Consider the following 24,814-nt stretch of genomic DNA (forward strand, 5'->3'; position numbering starts at 1 on the left):
GGGCAGGGCTGGTGTAGGGTGTTTCAAACACCCGCCATGGCTGCGATTGGTCGGTCGGTGCTAACCGACCAACCATAGCGATCTGGGGGCTGGCATCACCGCCATTTTTTATATGGAACATGGTAGTCATTGGTGCTGTCCTAGACAGCACCAATCACCACCATATCACTGTGCCACATTGGCAAAAGCCGCAAACAGCCGCAATTGGCCGGTCTGAATTGAACGGCCAATGGCGGCGATCGCCGATGCGGGGGGGAGGCGACACCCCCCTGGGCATCGTGTACAGATGTCCTGCTGTTATGAACAGCAGCCATCTTTACTTTAAAACTTTTATTTTTGATACGGTAACCCCTTCTGCATTTGGCGTACATGTACGGCAAGATGCGGGAAGTCAATGCTTTCCATGACGTACATGTACGGCAAATGTCGGGAAGGGGTTAAATGGCCCAACAGTCTGGTTCAGTAGGCTACTCAATCATGGGGAAGACTGCTGACTTGACAGTTGTCCAGAAGACAGTCATTGACACCCTCCACAAGGAGCGTATACCACAAAAGGATATTGCTAAAGAAACTGGCTGTTCAGAGTGCTGTATCCAAGCATATTAATGGAAGGTTGAGAGGAAGGAAAAAGTGTGGTAGAAAAAGGTGCACAAGCAACAGGGATGACCGCAGCCTTGAAAGGATTGTCAAGAAAAGGCCATTCAAGAATCTGGAGGAGATTCACAATGAGTGAACTGTGGCTGGTGTCAGTGCTTCAAGAGCCACCACCCACAGACGTATCCAGGACATGGGCTACAACTGTTGCATTCCTTGTGTGAAGTCACTCATGACCCAGAGACCACATCAGAAGCATCTTACATGGGCTAAGGAGAAAAAGGACTGGTCTGCTGTTCAGTGGTCCAAAGTCCTGTTTTCAGATGAAAGTAAATTTTGCATTTCATTTGGAAATCAAGGTCTCGGAGTCTGGAGGAAGAGTGGAGAGGCATCAATCCAAGTTGCTTGCGGTCCAGTGTGAAGTTTCCACAGTCAGTGATGGTTTGGGGAGCCATGTTATCTGCTGGTGTTGGTCCACTGTGTTATATCAAGTCCAGAGTCAATGCAGCCGTCTAACAGGAAATTTTCGAGCACTTCATTCTTTCATCTGCTAACAAGCTTTATGGAAATGCTGATTTCATTTTCCAGCAGGACTTGGCACCTGCCCACACTGCCAAATTACCAATACCTGGTTTAATAACCACAGTATCACTGTGCTTGATTGGCCAGCAAACTCGCCCGACCTAAACCCCATAGAGAAACTATGGTGTATTGTCAAGAGGAAGATGAGACACCAGACCCAACAATGCAGACGAGCTGAAGGGCGCTACCAAAGCAACCTGGGCTTCCATAACACCTCAGCAGTGCCACAGGCTGATCGCCTCCATGCCACGCCGCATTGATGCAGTAATTCATGCAAAAGGAGCCCCGACCAAGTACTGTACATACTCTTCTGTAGGCCAACATTTCGGTGTTAATTTTTTTTTGGAAATAGGTCTTATTTAATATTCTAATTTTCTGAGTCACTAAATTTGGGGTTTTCATTAACTGTTAGGCTGGGTTCACACGACCATGTTACGTCCGTAATGGACGGAAGGTATTTTGGCCGCAAGTCCCGGACCGAACACAGTGCAGGGAGCCGGGCTCCTAGCATCATAGTTATGTACGATGCTAGGAGTCCCTGCCTTTCCATGGAACTAATGTCCCATACTGAAAACATGATTACAGTACGGGACAGTTGTTCGGCAGCGAGGCAGAGACTCCTAGCATCGTATGTAACTATGATGCTAGGAGCCGGCTCCCTGCACTGTGTTCGGTCCGGGACTTGCGGCCGAAATACGTTCCGTCCTTTACGGACGTAACATGCTCGTGTGAATCCAGCCTTAGCCATAATCATCAACATTAAAAGAGAAAAATTCTGGAAATAGATCACGGTGTGTAATGAATCTCTGTAATATAGGAGTTTCACTTTTTTAATTGAATTACTGAAATTAACTTTTTTATTTAATTCATTGAGAAGGACTAGTATATTTTCTTATCTCTGTGTGAGCTAGAGTTCCTTCACATTCTGATGTCCTTTTTATATTAACTTAAATTACATGCAGTATCTAGTTTCATCTTTGTGATTTCTGGCACATGAGTAAAATATAGGCAGTTATCGCCCGTGTTTACCACCTTTAAAATGGTCACCGATCGACACTACATCTTGACGATCAGCGCTCGTTTGCTCTCTTCAAGTGGAGCAATGATTGTTAGTATGGGAATGAACGATTGTTACTATGATGGTTGGTCCCCATGCATTTGCATCATATCGGCAGCACATCTCCCTGGTGATCGGTATGAATGCTCGTTCACCCAATCATTGGCCTGTGTTTAACCCCTTAAGGACGCAGCCTAGTTTGGGCCTTAAGGCTCAGAGCCCATTTTTTAAATCTGACATATTTCACTTTATGTGGTAATAACGTCGGAATGCTTAAACCTATCCAAGCGATTCTGAGATTGTTTTCTCGTGAGACATTGGGCTTTATGTTAGTGGTAAAATTTGGTAGATATATTCAGTGTTTATTTGTGAAAAATTGCAAAATGTAGAGAAAAATTTGAAAAAATAGCATTTTTCCGAATTTAAATGCATGTGCTTGTAAAACAGACGGTTATACCACCCAAAATAGTTACTAGTTCACATTTCCCATAAGTCTACTTTAGATCTGCATAGTTTTTAGAGCATTATTTTATTTTTCTTGGACGTTACAAGGCTTAGAACATTTATTAAGGTACCTGTTCAGTTCTGAAGGGGCTTTGAGGGGCCTATGTATTAGAAACCCCCATAAAACACCCCATTTTAAAAACTAGACCCCTCAAAGTATTCAAAATAGCATTTAGAAAGTTTTTTAACCCTTCAGGCATTTCACAGGAATTAAAGCAAAGTGCAGGTGAAATTTGCAAATTTCATTTTTCTTGCTGAATTTCAATTTTATTCTATTTTTTTTCTGTAACAAAGAAGGTTTTACCAGAGAAACACTACTAAATATGTATTGTCCAGATTCTGCAGTTTTTAGAAATGTCCCACATGTGGCTCTAGTGCGCTCGTGGACTAAAACACAAGCCCTAGAAGCAAAGAAGCACCTAGTGCATTTTGGTGCTTCTTTTTTATTAGCATATTTTAGGCAGCATGCCAGGTTTGGAGAGGTGTTGAGGTGCCAAAACAGTAGGAATCCCCCAAAAGTGACCCCATTTTGGAAACTGCACCCCTCAAGGAATTCACTTATGGTTATTGTTACCATTTTGACCCCGTAGTTTTTTCACAGCGCGTATTTGAATTGGGCTGTGAAATTAAAAGCGTGACAATTTTTCCAATAAGATGTCATTTTTGATCAGAATTTCTTATTTTCACAGGGAACAAAATGCCCCATTTTTTTGCACCAATTTGTCCAGAGTGCTTTGTGGTGATAAACTGCCGTTTGGGCCCATGGGAGGACTCAGAAGGAAAGGAGCGCTATGTGTTCTTAGGAGTCCAGATTTTGCTGGATTGGTTTTCGGGTGCCATGTCGCATTTGCAGAGCCTCAGAGGTATCAAAGCAATGGAAACCCACCAAAAGTGACCCCATTTTGGAAACAAAACCCCTCAAGGAATTTATTTATGGGTGTTGTGACCATTTAGACCCCACAGTTTTTTCACAGAACTTATTTGAATTGGGCTGTGAATTAAAAAAAACCAACTTTTTTCCAATAAGATGTAGTTTTGGCTCAAAATGTCTTATTTTCACAATGAATAAAATACCACATTTTGTTGCCCAATTTGTCCTGAGTGTGGCAATACCCTATTTGTGGTGATAAACTGCCGTTTTGGCCCATGGGAGGGCTCAGAAGGAAAAGACCACCATGTGGCCTACTGGGAATTTTCTGGTGCTAAGTCATGTGTGCAGAAGCCCCTGAGGTATCAGTACAGTTGAAACCCCTGAGAAGTGACCCTGTTTTAAAAACGACACCCCTTAAGGAATTAATCTAGAGGTGTAGTGAGCATTTTGACCCCACAGGTATTGTGTAAAAGATAATGCGCAACAGATGGCCGAGTGAGATTTGCAATTTTCTATATATATGCCATGTCAGTGTCCGATATATTGTGCCCAGCATGTGCCACCGGAGACATACACCCCATAAATTCTCCCGGGTACGGCAATACCCTACATGTGGCTGTTAACTGCCTGGGCACACGGCAGGGCTCAGAAGGAAAGGACCCCCATTTGGCCTACTGGAGCTTTTCTGGTGTTAAGTCTTGTACGCAGAAGCCCCTAAGGTACCGGTACAGTTGAAACCCCCGAGAAGTGACCATGTTTTAAAATCTACACCCCTTAAGGCATTCATCTAGAGGTGTAGTGAGCATTTTGACCCCACAGGTATTGTGTAAAAGATAATGTGCAGCAATTGGTGCAGAGTGAAATTTGCAATTTCCTATACATATATGCCAATTCAGTGTCCGATATATTGTGCCCAGCATGCGCCACCGGAGATATACACCTCATAAACTGTAATGTTGGTTCTCCCGGGTACGGCAATACCCTACATGTGGCTGTTATCAGCTTCCTGGGCACGCAGCAGGGCTTAGAGGGGAAAGATGAGGAGGGGTAAGCTGTGCGAAGTGGATCAGAGCGAGTAAAACTGGGGTAAATTAAAAATAAAGGGATGGATGATAAATTTTAAGACACTTTCATACAGAGCTCTGTTTTTTCGGGACACGCCTCACATTGATATATTGTGTCCTTCCTTATCCCCCTCTTATAGCAGACTTTGCACCTCTTTTGACTTTTTCCCTTCTTGCCAGTTTGGGGAACTTCTCCTAAAAAGTGTTGCCCTGGTACGATGTGTGGCCTCGCTTCCAGAAGTACTGTAGGGCTTCAGGACTTGATCTGACAAGTCCACCCCTCCCATGTACCTATTGTAGTCCAGGATGCAGTCTGGTTTGGGGGTCTCTGTACTGGTACCTCGTACAGGTACATGGGTACTGGTGTGGCATCTCCCTTGTCTTGTACTTAACACACAATATGTTGCTGCTAGAATGTGCCCTGCTCTCACCCCTTCTTGTTTGCCCAAGCAGAGTCTTAGGGAGGCCTGTCAGATTTCTTCTAGCAGTGCCGCATGCCGCAGTACTTCAGGAAGCGAGGCACTTGAAGAGTGGGACGCTGGTATAAAAAGTATCCAGGTAGAGGTGGTAACCCTGGTCCAGCAGTGGGTGCACCAAATCCCACACAATTTTTGTATTAACTCCCAGTAAGGGGAGGCATTCTGGGGGCTGAATACTGGTGTCCTTCCCTTCATATATCCTAAATTTATCGGTATACCCTGATGCACTCTCGCACAGCTTATACATCTTCACGCCATACCTTGCCCTCCTACCCGGCAGGTACTGGTGGAATTGAACCCTCCCTTTAAAATGTACCAAGGACTCATCAATAGAAATACACTTCTCTGGGGTGTATGCTTGGGAAAACCGGGCACTGAAACGGTCTAATAGGGGTCTCCGTTTATACAAACGGTCAAAACTGGGGTCATCTCGGGGTGGGCACGGCTCATTATGAGTATAATGTAAGAAGTGAAGTATTGCCTCATTTTTATTTTCTTTTTTAGTTTCCAGCTCCGTTCTGAAGTTGCTTTGAGGGGCCCATATATTAGACACCCTTATCAAACACCCCATTTCAGAAACTAGACCCCTCAAAGTATTCACAACAGCATTTAGAAAGTTTATTAACCCTTTAGGTGTTTCACAGGAATTTAGAGCAATGTAGAGGTGACATTTAATTTATTAGGCACCATGTCAGGTTTGAAAAGGTCTTGTGGTGCTAAAACAGTGGAAACCCCCCAAAAGTGACCCCTTTTTGGAAACTAGAGACCTTGAGGAATTCATTGTAGTTTTCATGGGGTGCATGCGACTTTTTGATCAGTTTTTATTCTATTTTTAAGAGGCGTGGTGACTAAAAAACAGCAATTTTAGTATTGTTTTTTTATTCTATTTTTTTTCACAGCGTTCACCGTGCGCTATAAATGACATATTCACTTTATTCTGCGGGGCGATACGATTACGGCGATACCCTATGTTTATAGTTTTATTTTATGTCTTATGGCGTTTGCACAATAAAATACATTTTGAAAGTATAATTTATTTTTTGTTTTACCTTATTCTATGAGCCATAACGTTTTTATTTTTCAATCAATAAAGCCGTGCGAGGACTTATTTTTTGCGTAACGAACTGTAGTTTCGATCAGTACCATTTTTAGGTACATGCGACTTTTTGATCTCTTTTTATTCCATTTTTTGCGAGATGAAGTGACCAAACAATTGTGATTGTGGTACGGTTTATTATTTTCCTTTACGACGTTCACCGCGCGGGATAAATAACGACATAGTTTTGTAGTTCAGGACGTTACGGACACGGCGATACCAATTATGTATCGTTTATTTGTTTATATATTTTTAATAATAATAAAGGACTGATAAGGGAAAAGGGGGGATTTTTACTTTTAGCACTTTTAAAACTTATTTTCTTATTTTTACACAACTTTTTTTTTTTACTTTGTCCCACTAGGGGACATGAGGGCAGGAGGCTCTGATCGCTATTCTAATACACTGCACTACATACGTAGTGCAGTGTATTCGAGCTGTCAGCTGTTCGCTGACAGCAAGCATAGTGGGTCCTGACTTTGTCAGGACCCACTAGGCTTCCGTCGATGGCGTAGCCAGAGTCCATTGTTAGGATTCTGGTTGCCACAGTAGCCATCGCGGCCCGCTATTGTGTAGCAGGCCGGCGATGGCAGCTTAACCCCTAAGAAGCCGCGATCGCTATTGAACGCAGCTTCTAAGGGGTTAATCGGCGGGGACCACTGCGATCGGTCCTTGCACACTAAGCTGTGATAGCCTGCTGTCGGAAACAGCAGGTATCACAGCTCAAACACGCGCCGGGGGAAAGATAGCGCCGTCAGTACTATTACTGAGCTGAGCGCGAACGATGCGCTCAGCACGACGTAATAGTACTGACCTGAGCGCGAAGGGGTTAAGGGCTTTAATATAGTGGGTGTATTGGTAAGAGGGCAAAAGGTATGAGATAACAGGGATAAGACATGACAGGGAGCCAGGGCTGCTTGTACTGAGCTAATTTAGTAATACTCCTGACTCCCCTATACACATGCAAGCTGGGCCGAGTCTGCATGTGTTTTCAATAAGCTGCTGTCAGATACCTGTGGGAACAAAGGATCGGGCATGTTTCAGTCCAACATGCCCTATCCTTTCCCCTTCTGTCGGAGGAGAATTCGGACACACCCATATACAATATATAGTCGACCGGTCCATCTAGGGATATGCTATCGCTTTATAAGCTGACAATACCCTTTTAATTAAAAAGTTTCATGAGGAAGGAATAAAGCCACTAGGTCAAATTTTTCAAGTGTTTTTTTTTACTTTTTTTTTTTTTTTTATAAATAGGACCGATGTTATCGCACCTGCGCGATGTTAAATATTGTGAAATTAATTGAGAGTTTGAATTAACACTATATATTGGCATAAACCCACCCCTTTTGAGTTATAGGACAAGAGGCATTGCAGTTTTGGCCCACAGCAGTGTGTGTGGAGGTGTCTGTGTGTGTGTGTGTGTGTGTGTGTGGAGGGGTGTGTGTGTGTGTGGAGGGGTGTGTGTGTGGAGGGGTGTGTGTGTGGAGGGGTGTGTGTGTGGAGGGGTGTGTGTGTGTGGAGGGGTGTGTGTGTGTGGAGGGGTGTGTGTGTGTGTGGAGGGGTGTGTGTGTGTGTGGAGGGTTGTGTGTGGAGGGTTGTGTGTGTGTGTGGAGGGGTGTGTGTGTGTGTGGAGGGGTGTGTGTGTGGAGGGGTGTGTGTGTGTGGAGGGGTGTGTGTGTGTGTGTGTGGAGGGGTGTGTGTGTGTGTGTGTGTGGAGGGGTGTGTGTGTGTGTGTGTGGAGGGGTGTGTGTGTGTGTGTGGAGGGGTGTGTGTGTGTGTGGAGGGGTGTGTGTGTGTGTGGAGGGGTGTGTGGAGGGGGGTGTGTGTGTGTGGAGGGGGGTGTGTGTGTGTGTGTGGAGGGGTGTGTGTGTGTGTGGAGGGGGGTGTGTGTGTGTGGAGGGGGGTGTGTGTGTGTGGAGGGGGGTGTGTGTGTGTGGAGGGGGGTGTGTGTGTGTGGAGGGGGGTGTGGGTGGAGGGGTGTGTGGCTTTGTGATTTTTATTTTTTTTGCTTTGGCAACCATTCTCTACAACTGTTTATTTGGTTTAAAAATCTTTAAACCCTAAGGGCCTGTTCACACGTATTTTGTCTAGCTTTTTGGAGCGGAAACCGCTCCGCAAAAAGTCAAAAACCGTCCGAAAATGCCACCCGTTGATTTCAATGGCAGGCGGGGGCGGTTTTCTCCTGCGAGCGGTAAAACCACCTCGCGGGAGAAATAAGGGACATGCCATATCTTCGCGCGTTTACGCCTCTGACCTCCCATTGACATCAATGGGAGGCAGAGAGAGCGTATTTCGCTGAGTTTTTTGCCTGTAGCACTCAATGGGCGTGAGCGAAAATCGCTGCAAACGACGTGCAGGAAGGACAAAATCTGCCTCAAAATCCCAAACTGAATTTTGAGGCAGAATTTTCCTCCTGCAAAAAACACAGCCTAAGGCCTCAGGCACACAAACGTATTTTTTTCCTCCTGTAAATACGGGTGCTTTGTCACTCGTATTAGACCCGTATTCCACCAGTATTTACGGACCCGTGCCCATTGTCACCAGTATTTATGGACCTGTTTTCTCTACAAAATTGCATTGCACTAATCGGCAGCCCCTTCTCTATCAGTGGTGGATAGAGAGAAGGGGCAGCTATTTCGGGCAGAGTTTCCGCAGCGGAACGCAGCGATTGTAAGTAAAAGAAGTTCATACGTACCCCGGCCGTTGTCTTGGTGACGCGTCCCTCTTTTGACATCCAGTCCGACATCCCTGGATGACGCGGTAGTCCATGTGACCGCTGCAGCCTGTGATTGGCTGCAGCGGTCACATGGGATGAAACGTCATCCCGGTAGGCCGGACTGGAGGAAGAAGCAGGTAAGTTAACTTTTAATACTTTTAACTCCAGCGGTAGTCACTGTCCCGGGTGCTGAAAGAGTTACTGCCGATCAGTTAACTCTTTCAGCACCCTGGACAATGAATATCCCTGATGTCGCCTAGCAACGCTCCCGTAATTACGGGTGCACACACGTAGCCACCCATAATTTTTTTTTTTTTTTTTTTTTGTTTTTGTTCTATTTTTTTTTTTGACAAGAAGTCACCAAAAACTATCATTACTGTCCATTTTTATTTTTTTTAATTCATTTTTTTGTCACCATATTCTGAGAGCCATAAGTTATTTTTTTTCAGTCAGATGCTCTGTTAGGCCCCGTGCACACGACTGTAAAAACAACTCTGTAATTGCGGACCGCAATACGGTCTGCAATTACGGACTCGCCCGGTTCTATTGGCCGCTGACACCTTTCTGTAGCACTACGGATAGTTGTCTGTGCCGGGAATTATGGAGCATGTCCTACTTTTCGATTTTTACGGGCTGTGCTCCCATAGTTTGTATGGGAGCACGGCCCGAAAATGCTGCCGGCTGTGCTCACAATCGCGGGCCGTGATTACGGGTACGGCCATGTGCATGAGGCCTAAGGGCTTATTTTTTGCGGGATCGGTTGTAGTTTTTATATGATTTAGGCTGGATTCACACGAACGTGTATTGCGTCAGTGCGGGCCGCGTGGTTTTCACGCGCCACGCACAGACCAATACAAGTCTATGGGGCAGTACAGACAGTCCGTGCTTTTTGCGCATCGTTTGTCTGCTGCGCAAAAAGCGCGACACGGTCAATATCTCCGCGTATTTTGCGCATCACGCACCCATTGAAGTCAATGGGTGCGTGAAAACCATGCTTGCCGCACGGAAGCACTTCCGTGCGAACTGCCTGTTTCGCGCACCAGCTGTCAAAAGGATGAATGTAAACCGAAAAGCACCACGTGCTTTTCTGTTTACAAACATCCGAATGGCGTGTCATAATGATGGCGGCTGCGTGAAAAGCACGCAGCCGCGCTTCATATGATGCTGCCTCACGGAGCAGGTATGTGGCTTTTGCGCAGGCAAAAACGCCACGCACGTCTGAATCGGCCCTTATAGTTTGGGTCGTTACGGACGCGGCGATACCAAATATGTGGGTTGTGTTTTTTTGTTTTTTTAACGGTTTTATTTTTTTCCTATAATAAAAGCCTTATTATAGGAAAAAAAGGTGGTGTTTGTTTTTATTAACTTTGAAACTTCTTTTCATTTTGCTTTTTTTCTTTTTTTTTTTTTTTTTTTTTTTAATACAACTTATTTATTACTTTTTTAACTTTTTCTTTTTTTTGTCCTACTAGGGGACTCGAAGGCCTGCATTTCTGATCTTTACTCGAATTCCTTTCACTACCCACGTAGTTGGTCAGTCATTCACTGACAGCAAGCCTATTAGTTCTCTGCCTCCGGTTGCCATGGTAACGATCGGCATCCTCACGATCGCATCATGTTAATGCCGATCACCACAAACCACTGAGATGCCATGATCGCTTTTGATTGTGGCATTTAAGGGGTTAATGGCAGAGATCGGAGCTAGCTACGTTACCTGCCGTTACTGCATGAGGTAATCTGCATCTGACACCCGCTGGCGATGGTGCGGACTCGGCTTCTGAGCCCGCATCAGCAACACAACGTACCAGTACGTTGTGTTGTGCAAAGTACTAGTATGTTGGATGTTAAGGGGTTAATAAAGATTTCCCTTAATAGCAGCCTTTGGAGGACTGTTGCCATAAACACAAAATTGTTGTTGTTTTTCACCGACTAATTTCACATTGTCAGAATTTTTATTTTTTTTGCTTGACAAAAAAATCGAATAAAAAGTGATGAAAAAACACATGTACCCTAAAATTGTACCAATGAAAATGACAGATTGTAACTCGACGAATAAGCCCTCACAAAGCTCCGGTGAAGAAAAAAAGTTCTGGCTCTCAGAATATAGCGACAGAAATTGTGCAGAGCGTTCTAAAAGCGGATAAGATTGGGCAAAATTTATCAGTGCCACACTGGCCACATATCTATGAATATTTTTTTTTTTACCACATTATTATACCCTCTTATGCCCAGCTTACATCCACTAGGTGCTCCTTTGCTTCTGAGGCCGGTGTTTCAGTCCATTACCACACTAGGGCTACATGTGGGATGTTTCTAAAAACTGCAGAATCTGGGCAATAAATATGGAGTTGTGTTTCTCTGGTAAATTCTTCTGTGTTACAGAAAAAAATGTATTACAAATGAATTTAGCCCAAAAAATAAAATTTGTAAATTTCCCTTCCTACTTTGCTTTAATTCCTGTGAAATGCCTAAAGGGTTAAAAAACTTTCTGAATGTGGTTTTGAATACTTTGAGGGGTGCAGTTTTTAAAATGTTGTTTTTATGGGGGTTTGTATTTGTATGGACCCCTCAAAGCCACTGCAGAACTGAACTGGCCCTTGAAAAATAGCCTTTTGAAATTTTCTTGAAAATGTGAGAAATTGCTGCTAAAGTCCTGAGCCTTGTAACGTCCTAGAAAAATAAAATATTGTTAAAAGAATTATGCAAATATGAAGTAGACATATGGAATATGTGAAATAGTAACTATTTTGCATGGTATTACTATCTGTTTTACAAGCAGCTACATTTAAAGTTAGAAAAATCATAATTTTTGCAAATGTTCTTTTACATTTTGGTGTTTTTCACAAATAAGCAATGAATTTATTGACAAAATTTTTCCGCTAACAAAGTACAATATGTCATGAGAAAACAATCTCCGAATCGCTTGGATAGGCAAAAGCATTATAGAGTTATTACCACTTAACATGACGCCTGTCAGATTTGAAAAAATGCGGCTGCTCCTGAAGGCCAAAATGAGCTTGGTCCTGAAAGGGTTAAGAAACTTTCTGAATGCGGTTTTGAATACTTTGAGGGGTGCAGTTTTTAAAATTGGGTGGTTCATTGGGACTTTCTAATATATAAGGCCTTCAAAGCCACTTCAGAACTGAACTGGTCCATAACAAAAAATATTTTTTTTTTAATACATTTTCTTGAAAATGTGAAAAATGCTGCTAAAGTTTTAATGTCCTAAAAAAATTAAAGGATGTTCAAAAAATGATGCAAACATAAAGTAGACCTATGGGAAATGTGAATGGTTTTTACTATCTGTCTTACAAGCAGATACATTTAAATTTAGAAAAATGCTAATTTTTGCAAACTTTTCTCTATTTTTTTTTTTTCACAATAAAAAAAAATACTGAATTTATCGACCACATTTTTCCACTAACATAAAGTACAATATGTCACAAGAAAACAATCTCTGACTCTGATAGGTAATAGCATTCCAAAGTTATTACGACATATTGTAACACATGTCAGATTTGCAAAAATCGTGGGTGCCCTCAAGGCCAAAACGGGCTTAGTTCTGAAGGGATCAAGCGGGCTTACAGGCTGTGCCTGCTCCGTACTCTGTGGTTGTCAACTGTTTATTATAGCTGACACCCTTGTCAAATGGCTAGGATTGGACATAACTCTGATCCCACATGTTTAACCACTTAGATGCTTAAGTCAATAGTAACATCTAAGCCATTTGACAGGGGGGGATGACAATGGGTTTCATGGCAGCCGAAGTCAGGGCTTAATAGGAAACCGTTGAAAATACCATACACTGCAATACATAGGTATTGCAGTGTATGGTATCAGCAACCTAAAGATCGCATGTTCAAGTCCCCCTAGGGGGAATAATTTATTTTTATTTTTTTCAAATAAACTTGAAAATGTATTTTTTTTTTACCAGTTTATGGTGACGCCAAACTTTTTTTTTTGCAACAAATTGTTTTTATTTTTAAAAAGTAGTAAAACAGAAACATAACTATATAAATTTGATATCACCGTAATCACATTGAACTGCAGAATAAGGGTATGTTCACATGGGCTATTTTCAGCCGTTTTTCGGGCCGTAAACGTCCTGAAAACAGGACCTACAGGCCTACAAACATCTGCCCATTGATTTCAATGGGAAATATGGCGTTCTGTTCCGACGGGGCCTTTTTTTACGCCTTACTTTCAGAAAATGGTGCGTAAGAAGACGCCCCGCAAAAAAGTGCATGTCACTTCTTGAGCTGGTTTTAGCATTGTTTTTCATTGACTCAATAGAATGACCGCTTCAAAAAACGGCCGTAAAAAATGCAGCGAAAAACGTTAGTTTGATTAAAAAACGTCTTAAAATCAGGAGCCGTTTTCCCTTGAAAACAGCTCTGTATTTTTAGCCGTGTTTTGTTAACCATGTGAACATACCCAAAAGGTTAATATGTCATTTTTAGCACGCAGTAAAAGCAAACCCCCCCCCCCTTAAAAAAAAAAACAATTAAGAAATTTGTCCATTTCACCCCATAAAATAATTTAAAAAAGTTTCTCAGTACATTATATGGAACATTAAATTCTCCCATTAGAGAATACAACTCCTCTTGCAAAAAAACAAGCCTTCATATGACTGTTGACAAAAAGATAGAAAAGCTATGGCTCCTGGAAGACTGGCAGGGAAAAAGTAAAAAAACGAAAATAGGCTTTTGTAGTCAAGTGGTTAAGGAACGAGCTTTTTTTTTTTTTTTTTTTTTAACCACTTGCATTCTGGGCCCTAATGACCAAGCCATTTTTTTTTACGTTTTTCCATTGTCACATTCGAAGAGCTCTAACTTTTTTTTTGCGTCGACATAGCTGTATAAGGACTTGTCCCGCAAAAAACAAGATGTACATTTTAATAGCACCATTTTGGGTTACATATAACTTATTGATTAAGTTTTATTAACTATTTTGGGGGGGGATAGAAGAAAACCTGAAATTTCACCACTCTGCGCCCTAAATCTACGTCGTTTACCATGTGGTATAAATAACGCTAACTTTATTCAACGGGTTGTTACGATTGCAACAATACTCAATTTGTATAGATTTTGTATGTTTTACTACTTACACAGTAAACACTTTTTTTCAAAATTATTTGTTCTTGTGTCTCCATATTTGAAGAGCCATAACTGTTTTATTGTTCCGCCGATGCAGTTGTATGAGAGCTTTTTTTTTTTGCGGGACGACTTGTAGTTTTTATTGGTACCATTTGAGAGTAGATTCGACTTTTTGATCACTTTTTATCACTTTTTTTTTAAGTCCGGATTAACAGAAAGCAGCAATTTTTCCATTGTTTTTTATTTTATTTTTTACGGCGTTCACCGTGTGGGTTAAATAATGTAACCGCTTTATAGTCGGGGTCGTTACAGACGCGGCGATACCAAATATGTGTAAATTTTTTGCTTTATTGTGGGTTTTTTTTTTAATAGTAAAGCATTTTGTAAGGGGAAAAAGTGGGTTTTTTATTTTTTCACTTTTTTTTAAATTAACTTTATTCAACTTTTTTTTACTTTTATACTAGTCACACTAGGGGACTTCACTATGCGATCATACGATCGCTATTATAATGCACTGCAATACTTTTGTATTGCAGTGTATTACTGCCTGTCCGTTTAAAACGGACAGGCATCTGCTAGGACATGCCTCTGGCATGACCTAGCAGGCATTCACTACAGGCAGACCTGGGGGCCTTTATTAGGCCCCCGGCTGCCATCGGAGACACAGACACTCGGCGATTTTATCACCGGCTGTCTGTGGGGGAGAGAGGGAACTCCCTCCCTCCCTCTCTCCATAACCACTCAGACGCGGTGCTCGCTATTCAGCACCGCATCTGAGGGGTTGAACGGGTGAGATTAAAACTTATTTCGATCTCACCCGGTCGAGCAGGGATCCCCCCAGCCCTCAGCTACTTCTGGCAGCTGAGAGCAGGGAGATTTCAGGGCTCCCTGCTCTGTTTACTTTATTCTAATGCAGCGCCGTGGAATGGCGGCGCTGTAGAATAAAGCCCATTAGTGGCCGCTGTGAAAAGGCTTATAGGCGGTCATTAAGGGGTTAATCTTTTCACTACAAATGACATAACATTTATTTTTTATTTTTTTCACTGAAGTAGCCATATAATGCCTTGCACCATTTATAAATATAAGTTATTGATTAACTGGGTACCCAGAGTTGACCATTATCACCTATCCACGGGATGGGGTGTAATTGTCTGATTGCTGGGACCTCCAGCGAGAATGGGGGTCCTGAACACCCCCCTCGTTCCATTCAATCGCAGTGAGGAGAACTTTGAATGAAGCAACGGTCGAGCATGCGCGCCGTCGCTCGATTTAAAGTTTATGGGACTAGCGGAATCAGCGGAGTATAGTACTCGGGTGTCTCAGTCAGTCCCATAGACATTAGATGAAGCGGAGGTCGAATTTGCGCCTGCCGCTCAATTAAATCTCCACATTAAGGGAGTGCAGTAAGGAAGAACTGGGGGTTTGGGTCCCCATTTGCTGTGATAGGTAAGGGTCCCAGCAGCGGAGCCCCCAGCAATCAGACCATTCTCGCCTATGGTGCTTCATGAAGGCTCCATTCGGTGGCATTAAAGGCCTTGGCCATGAAAAAGAATAAATAGGATGTCGAGTTGCCACCACCCACATCGATATTAACACATACCTTACATGCACATATCTGCTATTAGTTAAGCCAGGTATGATGGAGCTATTGATGCCCACATGAGATTTCCATAATGCCTGCATCTAACTAAAATCTGTATAGGAAATGTTTTCCAAACATTTCAAAATCTCAGTACTGCTTTGGGCCTTTAACTTCAATTGCATAGATGAGGTTAGAGTTGTTGTTCAACGTTTTTGTGTATGATAATTTGACTTTATACAGTCTGATTTTCTTCGGGTTGGTCTCATGTAATATCTGCATAAGGTGTTAAAAAAGACCAGGTTTTTTTTTTGTACTTCGCTAGTTCTACAACAAACCTGGTGTAGGATTTAGAAGTAAAAATAACAGTACAAACCTAGTATAAGACAAAATATTTAAATTTTTTCAGAAAATTTTGGGTCATTAAAGGGTTAATGTTTTATGAAAATCTACATTGTGTTTTATATGCCATCTTCTGAGAGATTTTTTTCCATTTTGGCGTTCTCTGTTCCTCATGGAATAAATCACCACCTCAGCAATTGTGACGGTATAAGATTTTCCATGTTTTCTTATCTTTTCATACACCAATACTCAAAGGTATTTTCTTTGTCATGATTTCCACTTTGCTGACTAAGTTAGATTCAGTATTTAGCTTGCACAGACACGACTTGCATCTGTATTTCCTAGTGACACATTTAGATGAGGCCTTGGGGGTGGGGGGAGGGTACGTTCCATTTAGTAGTGTGTGTGTTTGTGTGTGTGTGTGTGTGTGTGTTTATGTGTGTTTATATGTGTGTGTATGTGTATATATATATATATATATATATATATATATATATATATATATATATATATATATATATATATACACACACACACACACTACCGTTCAAAAGTTTGGGGTCACCCAGACAATTTTGTGTTTTCCATGAAAACTCACACTTATATTTATCAAATGAGTTGCAAAATGACTAGAAAATATAGTCAAGACATTGACAAGGTTAGAAATAATGATTTTTATTTGAAATAATAATTTTCTCCTTCGAACTTTGCTTTCGTCAAAGAATACTCCATTTGCAGCAATTACAGCATTGCAGACCTTTGGCATTCTAGCTGTTAATTTGCTGAGGTAATAAGGAGAAATTTCACCCCATGCTTCCAGAAGCCCCTCCCACAAGTTGGATTGGCTTGATGGGCACTTCTTGCGTACCATACGGTCAAGCTGCTCCCACAACAGCTCTATGGGGTTGAGATCTGGTGACTGCGCTGGCCACTCCATTACAGATAGAATACCAGCTGCCTGCTTCTTCCCTAAATAGTTCTTGCATAATTTGGAGGTGTGCTTTGGGTCATTGACTGTTGTAGGATGAAATTGGCTCCAATCAAGCGCTGTCCACAGGGTATGGCATTGCGTTGCAAAATGGAGTGATAGCCTTCCTTATTCAAAATCCCTTTTACCTTGTACAAATCTTCCACTTTTACCAGTCTCAGGATAAGAGGACACAAGTGGCAAGCTTATGAACAATTAGGTTCATGCTGGAATTTTATGTACTATAGTCACTTGAGACACAGCCTTTATAGTGCCTCGGTATGATGTTTTCAGCTTTTTTATGTTTTGTTTTTTTACACAGGCTAAAGCATCTGAAGAAGATGGGGACTCAGTTGTTGTTATTGAGAAGGAACAGTTTATGGATGACTTTTTCCATCAGGTAAGAAGAGCTTTTATCTTTAATCCTATGGTTGTATTAAAAATTGTTTCAATATATTTGCCAATGGTAATACTTCCTGTGCATGGATCAATTCATGCTGCTGTATATTGGTGGGGGACCAGGCAAGCATCGCCACAGGAGCGCCAGGGGATTAGTAAGGTGAGTACACTGTTTTTTTTTTTTCTTTTGTTATGTTTTTTTAACAATTATCCACAACACAAGATTTCATTTAGGATTTCTTCTTTCTCATTGAATTTTATGAACAGTGCCTGCAACAAGTCCGTGCTTATTCGGTGTCAGAAATTAACGTGCAGCGAATTAACGTGCAGCGGATTTTACATTTTTGTGAATGAGATTTGTTAAAATCTGATCCACATGACTGGTACTGTAATCTGCTGAGAATGTTCCATGCGCAAATCCACACGGAAAATCTGCTTAATTTCTTCTATGTGTGATTTACCTGTATTGCTGGGCTTCCAGTTTTTCTTGACCGCATGTATGGCGTGGTCTGCATCCCATATATATGATTAGGATCCACTTCACAACGGATATGTCAGGACTGTCACGGCTCTGGTAATAGCGCTAGCCGTGACACTGTCAACGGAACCTTAACCCTTTCGCTGTTGCGACAGAGTTCATTCTTTTGACATATGCAAATTAAAATTAGTATACCCCATACATTTTATAAAAATAGACGCCTTACTCGTACAAAATATGTACCAGATTGTAAAATAATTCTTGTCTTTATTCCATTAAAATTTGCCAATACCGTCAAGCCTGTATTGGTAACTTTTGATAGAATAAAGACGAGGGTTGTTTTACAATCTGGTGCAGTAAATATACATTTTGTGGACTTTGAGCCAATTTTGCACAGAAAAAAACCACGAGGGGTGCTGAGGATTATTTTCTAATTGTCTTCAAACGTGCACATTGTAAAAATGCCACCCAGCACTTTACACTCATGAGTGACTTTATGCAATTTTGCATCAAGACATAACATTTTGTGGAAAATGCTCAAAAGAAGTCATGTTTGTGGCTAAAAGTTTGACCCAAGTAGAGCCTGAGATGCACAATACCTTATACTAGGGCTGAGCGATAATCAAAATCACTATTAATTGAACATGTTAACTCTATTACAATTCATTTTTAGGCTAAATGGTATTTACCTATGATGCAGGTTGTATACAGGGATCATGGCCTTGTATATACGGGGATAATGGGGGCCCCTGCATATTACCCCCATCATCCCGGAAACCGGAAAAAAACGAAATGCATATGATGACCTCTTATCTGCGCTGAATTTCGTTTTTTTTTAATATTAATTGTCCAGTCCTACCTCCTACCACTAAAAAGTACTCTTCCCCGGGTAAGCAACGCACCTGCACCCAGCCAGTCCACATGATGTAAAAGAAAACGTAATTAATCAGATCAGGCTCTTTCATTGCTATATTGACCAGTTCTTATGCTCACTGTATGATGCCCATTGTAGGCGATTTCGGCAGATGACAGGGTTCAGCATGGGCACTCTGACACGTCTGCGATTATGCAGGCCCAAACGCAGCAAGCTGCAATACTGTGTTCTGATACCTGTCTATTTTAGCCAGCATTAACTTTTTCAGTTTTTTTTTTTTTTCTTTCCAACAGTAGATCTTCTGTGAGATCAGACCAGATGGGCTAGCCTTCGCTCCCCACGCACATCAATAAGCCTGTGGTGCCCCTCAATCCTGTTGACCACTTGCCCTTCCTTGCACCACTTTTGGTAGGGCAGGGCGATTATGATCAAAATCACGATTAATTGAACATGTAACCTCTATTACGATTAATAAACAGTTTTTAGGCCACATAGCTTTTTGCGTTCCACGCCATTTAATTAATATAGATCCCCCTGAGCCTGCTGTATATTACTGTATATGATATCTCCGACACGGCCCCTCACACAGTATAATGTCCCTATAGCTGCCCTCAGCGCAGTATAATGCCCCAATAGTGCCTACTAAAAATAATAAAATACATATTCACCTAACTCCGTTCCAATGACGAGTGGTCGGAGATCCCTCTGCACCTCCGGTCTTTATGGCTCGGCACATCTTTTCAGGTTCCGCTGCACTTTTGGCATATACAGGCGTTTCAGGAATCCTTTTGGTCCACAGTGTCCTCAATACCCACCCCATTTACTTTTTGTTTAGTCTCAATGCCCATCCGCCAAGGCGAGTGGACACTGCCTGCGCCAATGGTATATACAGGGCCGATGGGGGTTATATGGAGGGCTGGTGTATACAGGGCCGATGGCGGGCTGGTGTATACAGGGCAGGGATGAGGAGGGTTCTATACAGGGCAGGGATGAGGAGGGTTCTATACAGGGCAGGGATGAGGAGGGTTCTATACAGGGCAGGGATGAGGAGGGTTCTATACAGGGCAGGGATGAGGAGGGTTCTATACAGGGATGATGGGAGTCCCTGTATATAACGTCCATCGTCCCTGTTTATACCATTGGGGCGGGCATTGTGGCTAAACGGAATGAATGGGGAGAGCATTGCCTAAAACGCCGGCATATGGCAGAAGTGCAGCAGACTCTGAATACATGCTCACGGCTCAGCACAGATAGGCGCGAGACAGTTACGTAATTGCGCCTGTCTGCACTAAGCCGTAAGTGGCCAACGTTATACATTGAATGGTAGAGCAGGGAACTGACGGTTACCTTCTCTACTATGGGGTTCAACTGTATTTGCATCATGAGGACACAGATACTGTTGACTATGGGAGAAAAAAACAAACCGAATTGCGCAAAATGTCCTCGATTATCTGCGCTGAATCTCGGGTTGTTTGTTTTTTATCCTATTAATTGTCCAGCCCTAGTACTAACCATTGAATACTGGTAACACCCGACAAAACCTGCCCCTTTGGAGATACGCTGACCCGCTAATTTAGCCATCACAGTTTGACACTTGTCAAAGTTGCTCAGATCATTCGGCTTAGTTTAACCGGTGGATTTTGCGTGGCGGGTCCTGCTGCAAAATCCACCGCGGAATTATTTCTACCGTCGGCAAGAAGATTCCTCTTCCCATTGTCTTCAATGGGAGTTGCTGCCGAAATCCGCCCAAAGATCGAGCAGGACGTTTCTTTTTCGCCTGACTACCATTGAAATGATAGAGAGGCAGAATTTTGCGGCGTGTTTCGCCGCTAAAATTCCGCCGTGTGAACAGGGCCTTTAGGCTTGCCCATTTTTCCTGCATCCAACACAGACTTCAAGAACTGACTGTTCACTTCCTGCTTAATATATCTCACCCAGTGGCGGATTATCAGGGGGCCCATGGCTGCCCGAACCGCACATCATTTTAAAAATCACTTAAGATACTCTAGGATCTCTCGGCATGCTAGCACTGCTAATGGCTGCTGCTGAGAGGGAGGGAAGGGAGGGGCGCACTGGAACGGAATAGAGCCGCCAGCGCAGTACTGATGGGGAGGAAGGGGAGAGATAGTAATAGCAGGGACTGGATAGGACTAGCAGACGTGCGTCAGCTAGGTGGAGAACACTCCCCTCTTTGACACTGCACGTACCGCCAGTGAGGAACAGAAGAGAAGGGCGATGGTTGAGCGGTGGGGAAGAACGTTAGTCTGCTGTTCGCCTCCTGCCCCAAGCAATAATCGGCAGACGCTAAGGGGGGATTAATTATACTGCAGGGGGGGGGGGCATTTCCATCTGACTCATTGCAGTGGACTCTATGAAGGGGGGGGGAATAATCCCCCCCCCCCACCCATCGAGCCCTCAGTATTTCACTATTTATTATACAGCAGGGGGTGAGAGATTTCCATCTAACTCGCTGCAGAGGTATCCAAGGAGGGATAACCGTTTCCCCCCCATTGACACTCCGCAGTCAGTTGCACACCCAACCCCCCCCTCCACTGCTGTATAATAAATACTGAGGGCTCTATGGGGGATGAGGGGGATTATTCCCCCCTTCATAGAGTCCTCTGGAGTCACTTAGATGGTCAGACCCCCCCTTTCCCATAGAGCCCTCACTAGTTACTAATATATTGCATGGGGAAGTCAAATTGTCTGACTGCTGGGGGGTCTGAGCGGCGGGCTCAGTCCCCATGCAATATAATCCCCCCCCCCCATACAGCCCTCCGTTTTCCCATAAGGGAAATGTATGACCCATCCACCTGTTTTTGCTCTCGCGGTCTCCTGGCCACATCCTGATTACATGGTCGGGAGTTAAGGAAACAGCGTAGCTTGCTGAGCTACGCTGTTTCTATAAGGCCGGATTCACACGAGCGTGTGCGTTTTGCAAAAAGCACTTAACAGCTCCGTGTGTCCGCCCTGTATGATGCGTGGCTGCGTGATTTTCGCGCAGCTGCCATCATTATGACACTCCGTTTGGATGTTTGTAAACAGAAAAGCACGTGGTGCTTTTCTCTTTACATTCATAGTTTTACTGCTGTTGCGCGAATCACATACGTCCCAAGGAAGTGCTTCCGTGTGGTGCGCGTGATTTTCACGCACCCATTTTCACCCCAAAAGTGACCCCATTTTGGAAACTGCACACCGAGGAAATTATCTAGAGGTGTAGTGAGCATTTTGACCGCACAGGTTTTTTACAGAAATTATTGGAAGTAGGCCGTGAAAATTTAATATCTACATTTTTTAAAAGAAAATGTAGGTTTAGCATTTTTTTTTTCTCATTTCCACAAGGACTAAGGGCGAAAAAGCACCACCAAATTTGTAAAGCAACTTCTCCCGAGTAAAACAATACCCCACATGTGGTAATAAATGGCTGTTTGGACACACGGCAGGGCTTAGAAGGGATGGAGCACCATTTGGCTTTTGGAGTTCAAATTTAGCAGGAATGGTTTGCGGAGGCCATGTCACATTTGCAAAGCCCCTGAGGGGACAAAACAATGAAAATGCCCAAAAAGTGATTCCATTTAGGAAACTACACCCCTTGAGGAATTCATCTAGGGTATAGTAAGCATTTAGACCCCATAGATGTTTCATAGAATTTATTAGAATTAGGCAGTGAAAATAAAAACAATCCTTTTTCTTCAATAAGACGTAGCTTTAGCGCAAAATTTTAAATTTTCTCCACAAATAAAGGAAAAAAAAGAACACAACATTTGTAAAGCAATTTCTCCCGAGTATGGCAATACCCCATATGTGGTCAGAAACTGCTATTTGGGCACTTGGCAGGGCTCAGAAGGGAAGGAGCGTCATTTGGAGTGCAGATTTTGCTGGATTGGTTTCTGGGCGCCTGTGGGACCAAAACAGTGAAAACCCCCCAGAAGTGACCCCATTTTGGAAACTACACCCCTCAATGCATTTACCTAGTGGTGTAGTGAGCATGTTAACCCCGCAGGTGTTTTGTAGAAATTAGTGTGCACTCCATGTTGCAGAGTGAAAATGGGATTTTTTCCATAGATATGCCAATATGTGGTGCCCGGCTTGTGCCACCATAACAAGACAGCCCTCTAATTATTATGCTGTGTTTCCCAGTTTTAGAAACACCCTACATGTGAGCCTAATCTTTTTCCTGGACATTTGACCAGGCTCAGGAGTGAGAGAATACCATGCGAAATTGAGGCCTAATTTGGCGATTTACAAAGTATTGGTTCACAATTGCAGAGGCTCAGATGTGAAATAATAAAAAGAAACCCCTGAGAAGTGACCCCATTTGGAAACTGCACCTCTCAAGGCATTTATTAAGGGGTGTAGTGAGCATTTCACCCCACAGGTCTTTTCCATAAATGAATGCGCTGCTGATGGTGAAAATTAAAAATTTATATTTTTCCCTAGATATACCATTCAGTGGCAAATATGTCATGCCCAGTTTATGACACTGGAGACACACACCCCAACAATTGTTAAAAGGGTTCTCCCGGGTATGACGGTGCCATATATGTGGAAGGAAACTGCTGTTTGGGCACGCTGTAGGGTTTAGAGCGGAGGGAGCGCCATTTGGATTTTGGAGAGCGGATTTTGCTTGGTAGTAGTTTTGTTTGAGTATTGCTGGTGTTTCCGTTTATAATGTGGGGGTACATGTAAGCTGGGCAGAGTACATCAGGGGCGTAGTCAGGTGGTATAATAATGGGGTAAAAAAAAAAACAATAAAATGATCCATAGATGTGTGTTACGCTGATCCTTTCTGCACAGGCCCGTGTCGCACTGATATATGGCGTCCTTTCTTATCCCCCTTTTGGTCCAACTCCGCACCTTTGCAGTTTCTGGAATTTTGCTGGGAAAGTGTTGTCCTGGTATAATACGGGCACCGTCGCTTCCAGCGGATATGTTTGGGCCCTCCCTTTCCTGGTTCCCTAATTTTAGGTCCTTGATAAATCGTCTCTTCAAACAGAAGAAATGTTCCCCTCGGGGACAACTGCATATTTTTTGATTTCCTGACTTATTGGAGCCATAACTAATTTTATTTTTCATAGACGTAGCGGTATGAGGGCTGGTTTGTTGCGGGACGAGCTGTAGTTATTATTGGTACCATTTTGGGGTACATGTGACTTTTTGATCACCTTTTATCCTATTTTTTGGGATGCCAGGTAAACAAAAAAACGCAATTCTGGCATAGTTTTATTTCGGTTTTTTTTATACAGCGTTCACTAAGCATTATAAATTACATGTTAACGTTATTCTGCGGGTCAGTACGATTCCTGCTATACCTACTTTATAGCACTTTTTTATGTTTTGCAACTTTTTGCACAATAAAACTACTTTTGTAAATGTATTTTTTCTGTCGCCAAGTTGTGAGAACCATAACTTTTTAATTTTTTTGTCGACGCAGCTGTATGAGGGTTTGTTTTTTACGAGACGAGCTATAGTTTTTATAGGTACCATTTTTTGAATACGTGTGACTTTGATAATTTTTTTATTCCTTTATTTATAGGGCAAAGTGACCAAAAAACAAACTCTGGTATAGTTTTTTACGTTCTTTTTTTTATGCGGTTCACCCCGCGTGCAATAAATATAATATTTTGATACCTCAGGTCGTTACGGTCGCGGCGATACCAAATACGTATGGTTTATTTTTTTTCAATAATAAAGGACTTGATAAAACACAATCCCCCTTTTACTACTTGCAACTTTTATTGTTTTAAAAAATTTTATTTTTTTTATGCTTTTTTTTTTTTTACACTTTTTGTCAAGTCCCACTAGGGGACTTGAAGGTCCAGCTGTCAGATTTATTTTTTTTCTAATACATTGCACTACCTACGTAGTGCAATGTATTAGATCTGTCAGTTATTCTCTGACAGCAAGCCGATTAGGCTTCGCCTCCCGGCGGGGCCTGCTCGGCTTCCGTAATGGCAGAGCAGGAGACCATTGTGTCTCCTGTTGCCATAGCAGCAGTCACCAGTCCCGATTGCCTGTCAGGGCTGGCAATCTGCTAGTAACCACTACGATGCAGCAATCGCTTTCGATTGCTGCATCGAAGGGGTTAATCGCAGGGATCGGAGCTAGCACCG

General features: G+C 42.7%; 1 protein-coding gene across 2 annotated transcripts in view; it reads left to right on the top strand.

Annotated features, from left to right (window-relative positions):
* The window catches only part of STX2 (syntaxin 2), a 113,199-nt gene that overhangs the window by 31,452 nt on the left and 56,933 nt on the right, over positions 1-24,814 (top strand). For both annotated transcript variants that reach the window (XM_075854455.1, XM_075854464.1), the window contains exon 2: positions 17,273-17,350. In XM_075854455.1, the coding sequence (XP_075710570.1) occupies positions 17,273-17,350 (78 nt within the window). The remainder of the gene's footprint in view (positions 1-17,272; positions 17,351-24,814) is intronic.

Source organism: Rhinoderma darwinii, chromosome 1, assembly GCF_050947455.1.
Source record: "Rhinoderma darwinii isolate aRhiDar2 chromosome 1, aRhiDar2.hap1, whole genome shotgun sequence".
NCBI classification, from domain to species: domain Eukaryota; kingdom Metazoa; phylum Chordata; class Amphibia; order Anura; family Rhinodermatidae; genus Rhinoderma; species Rhinoderma darwinii.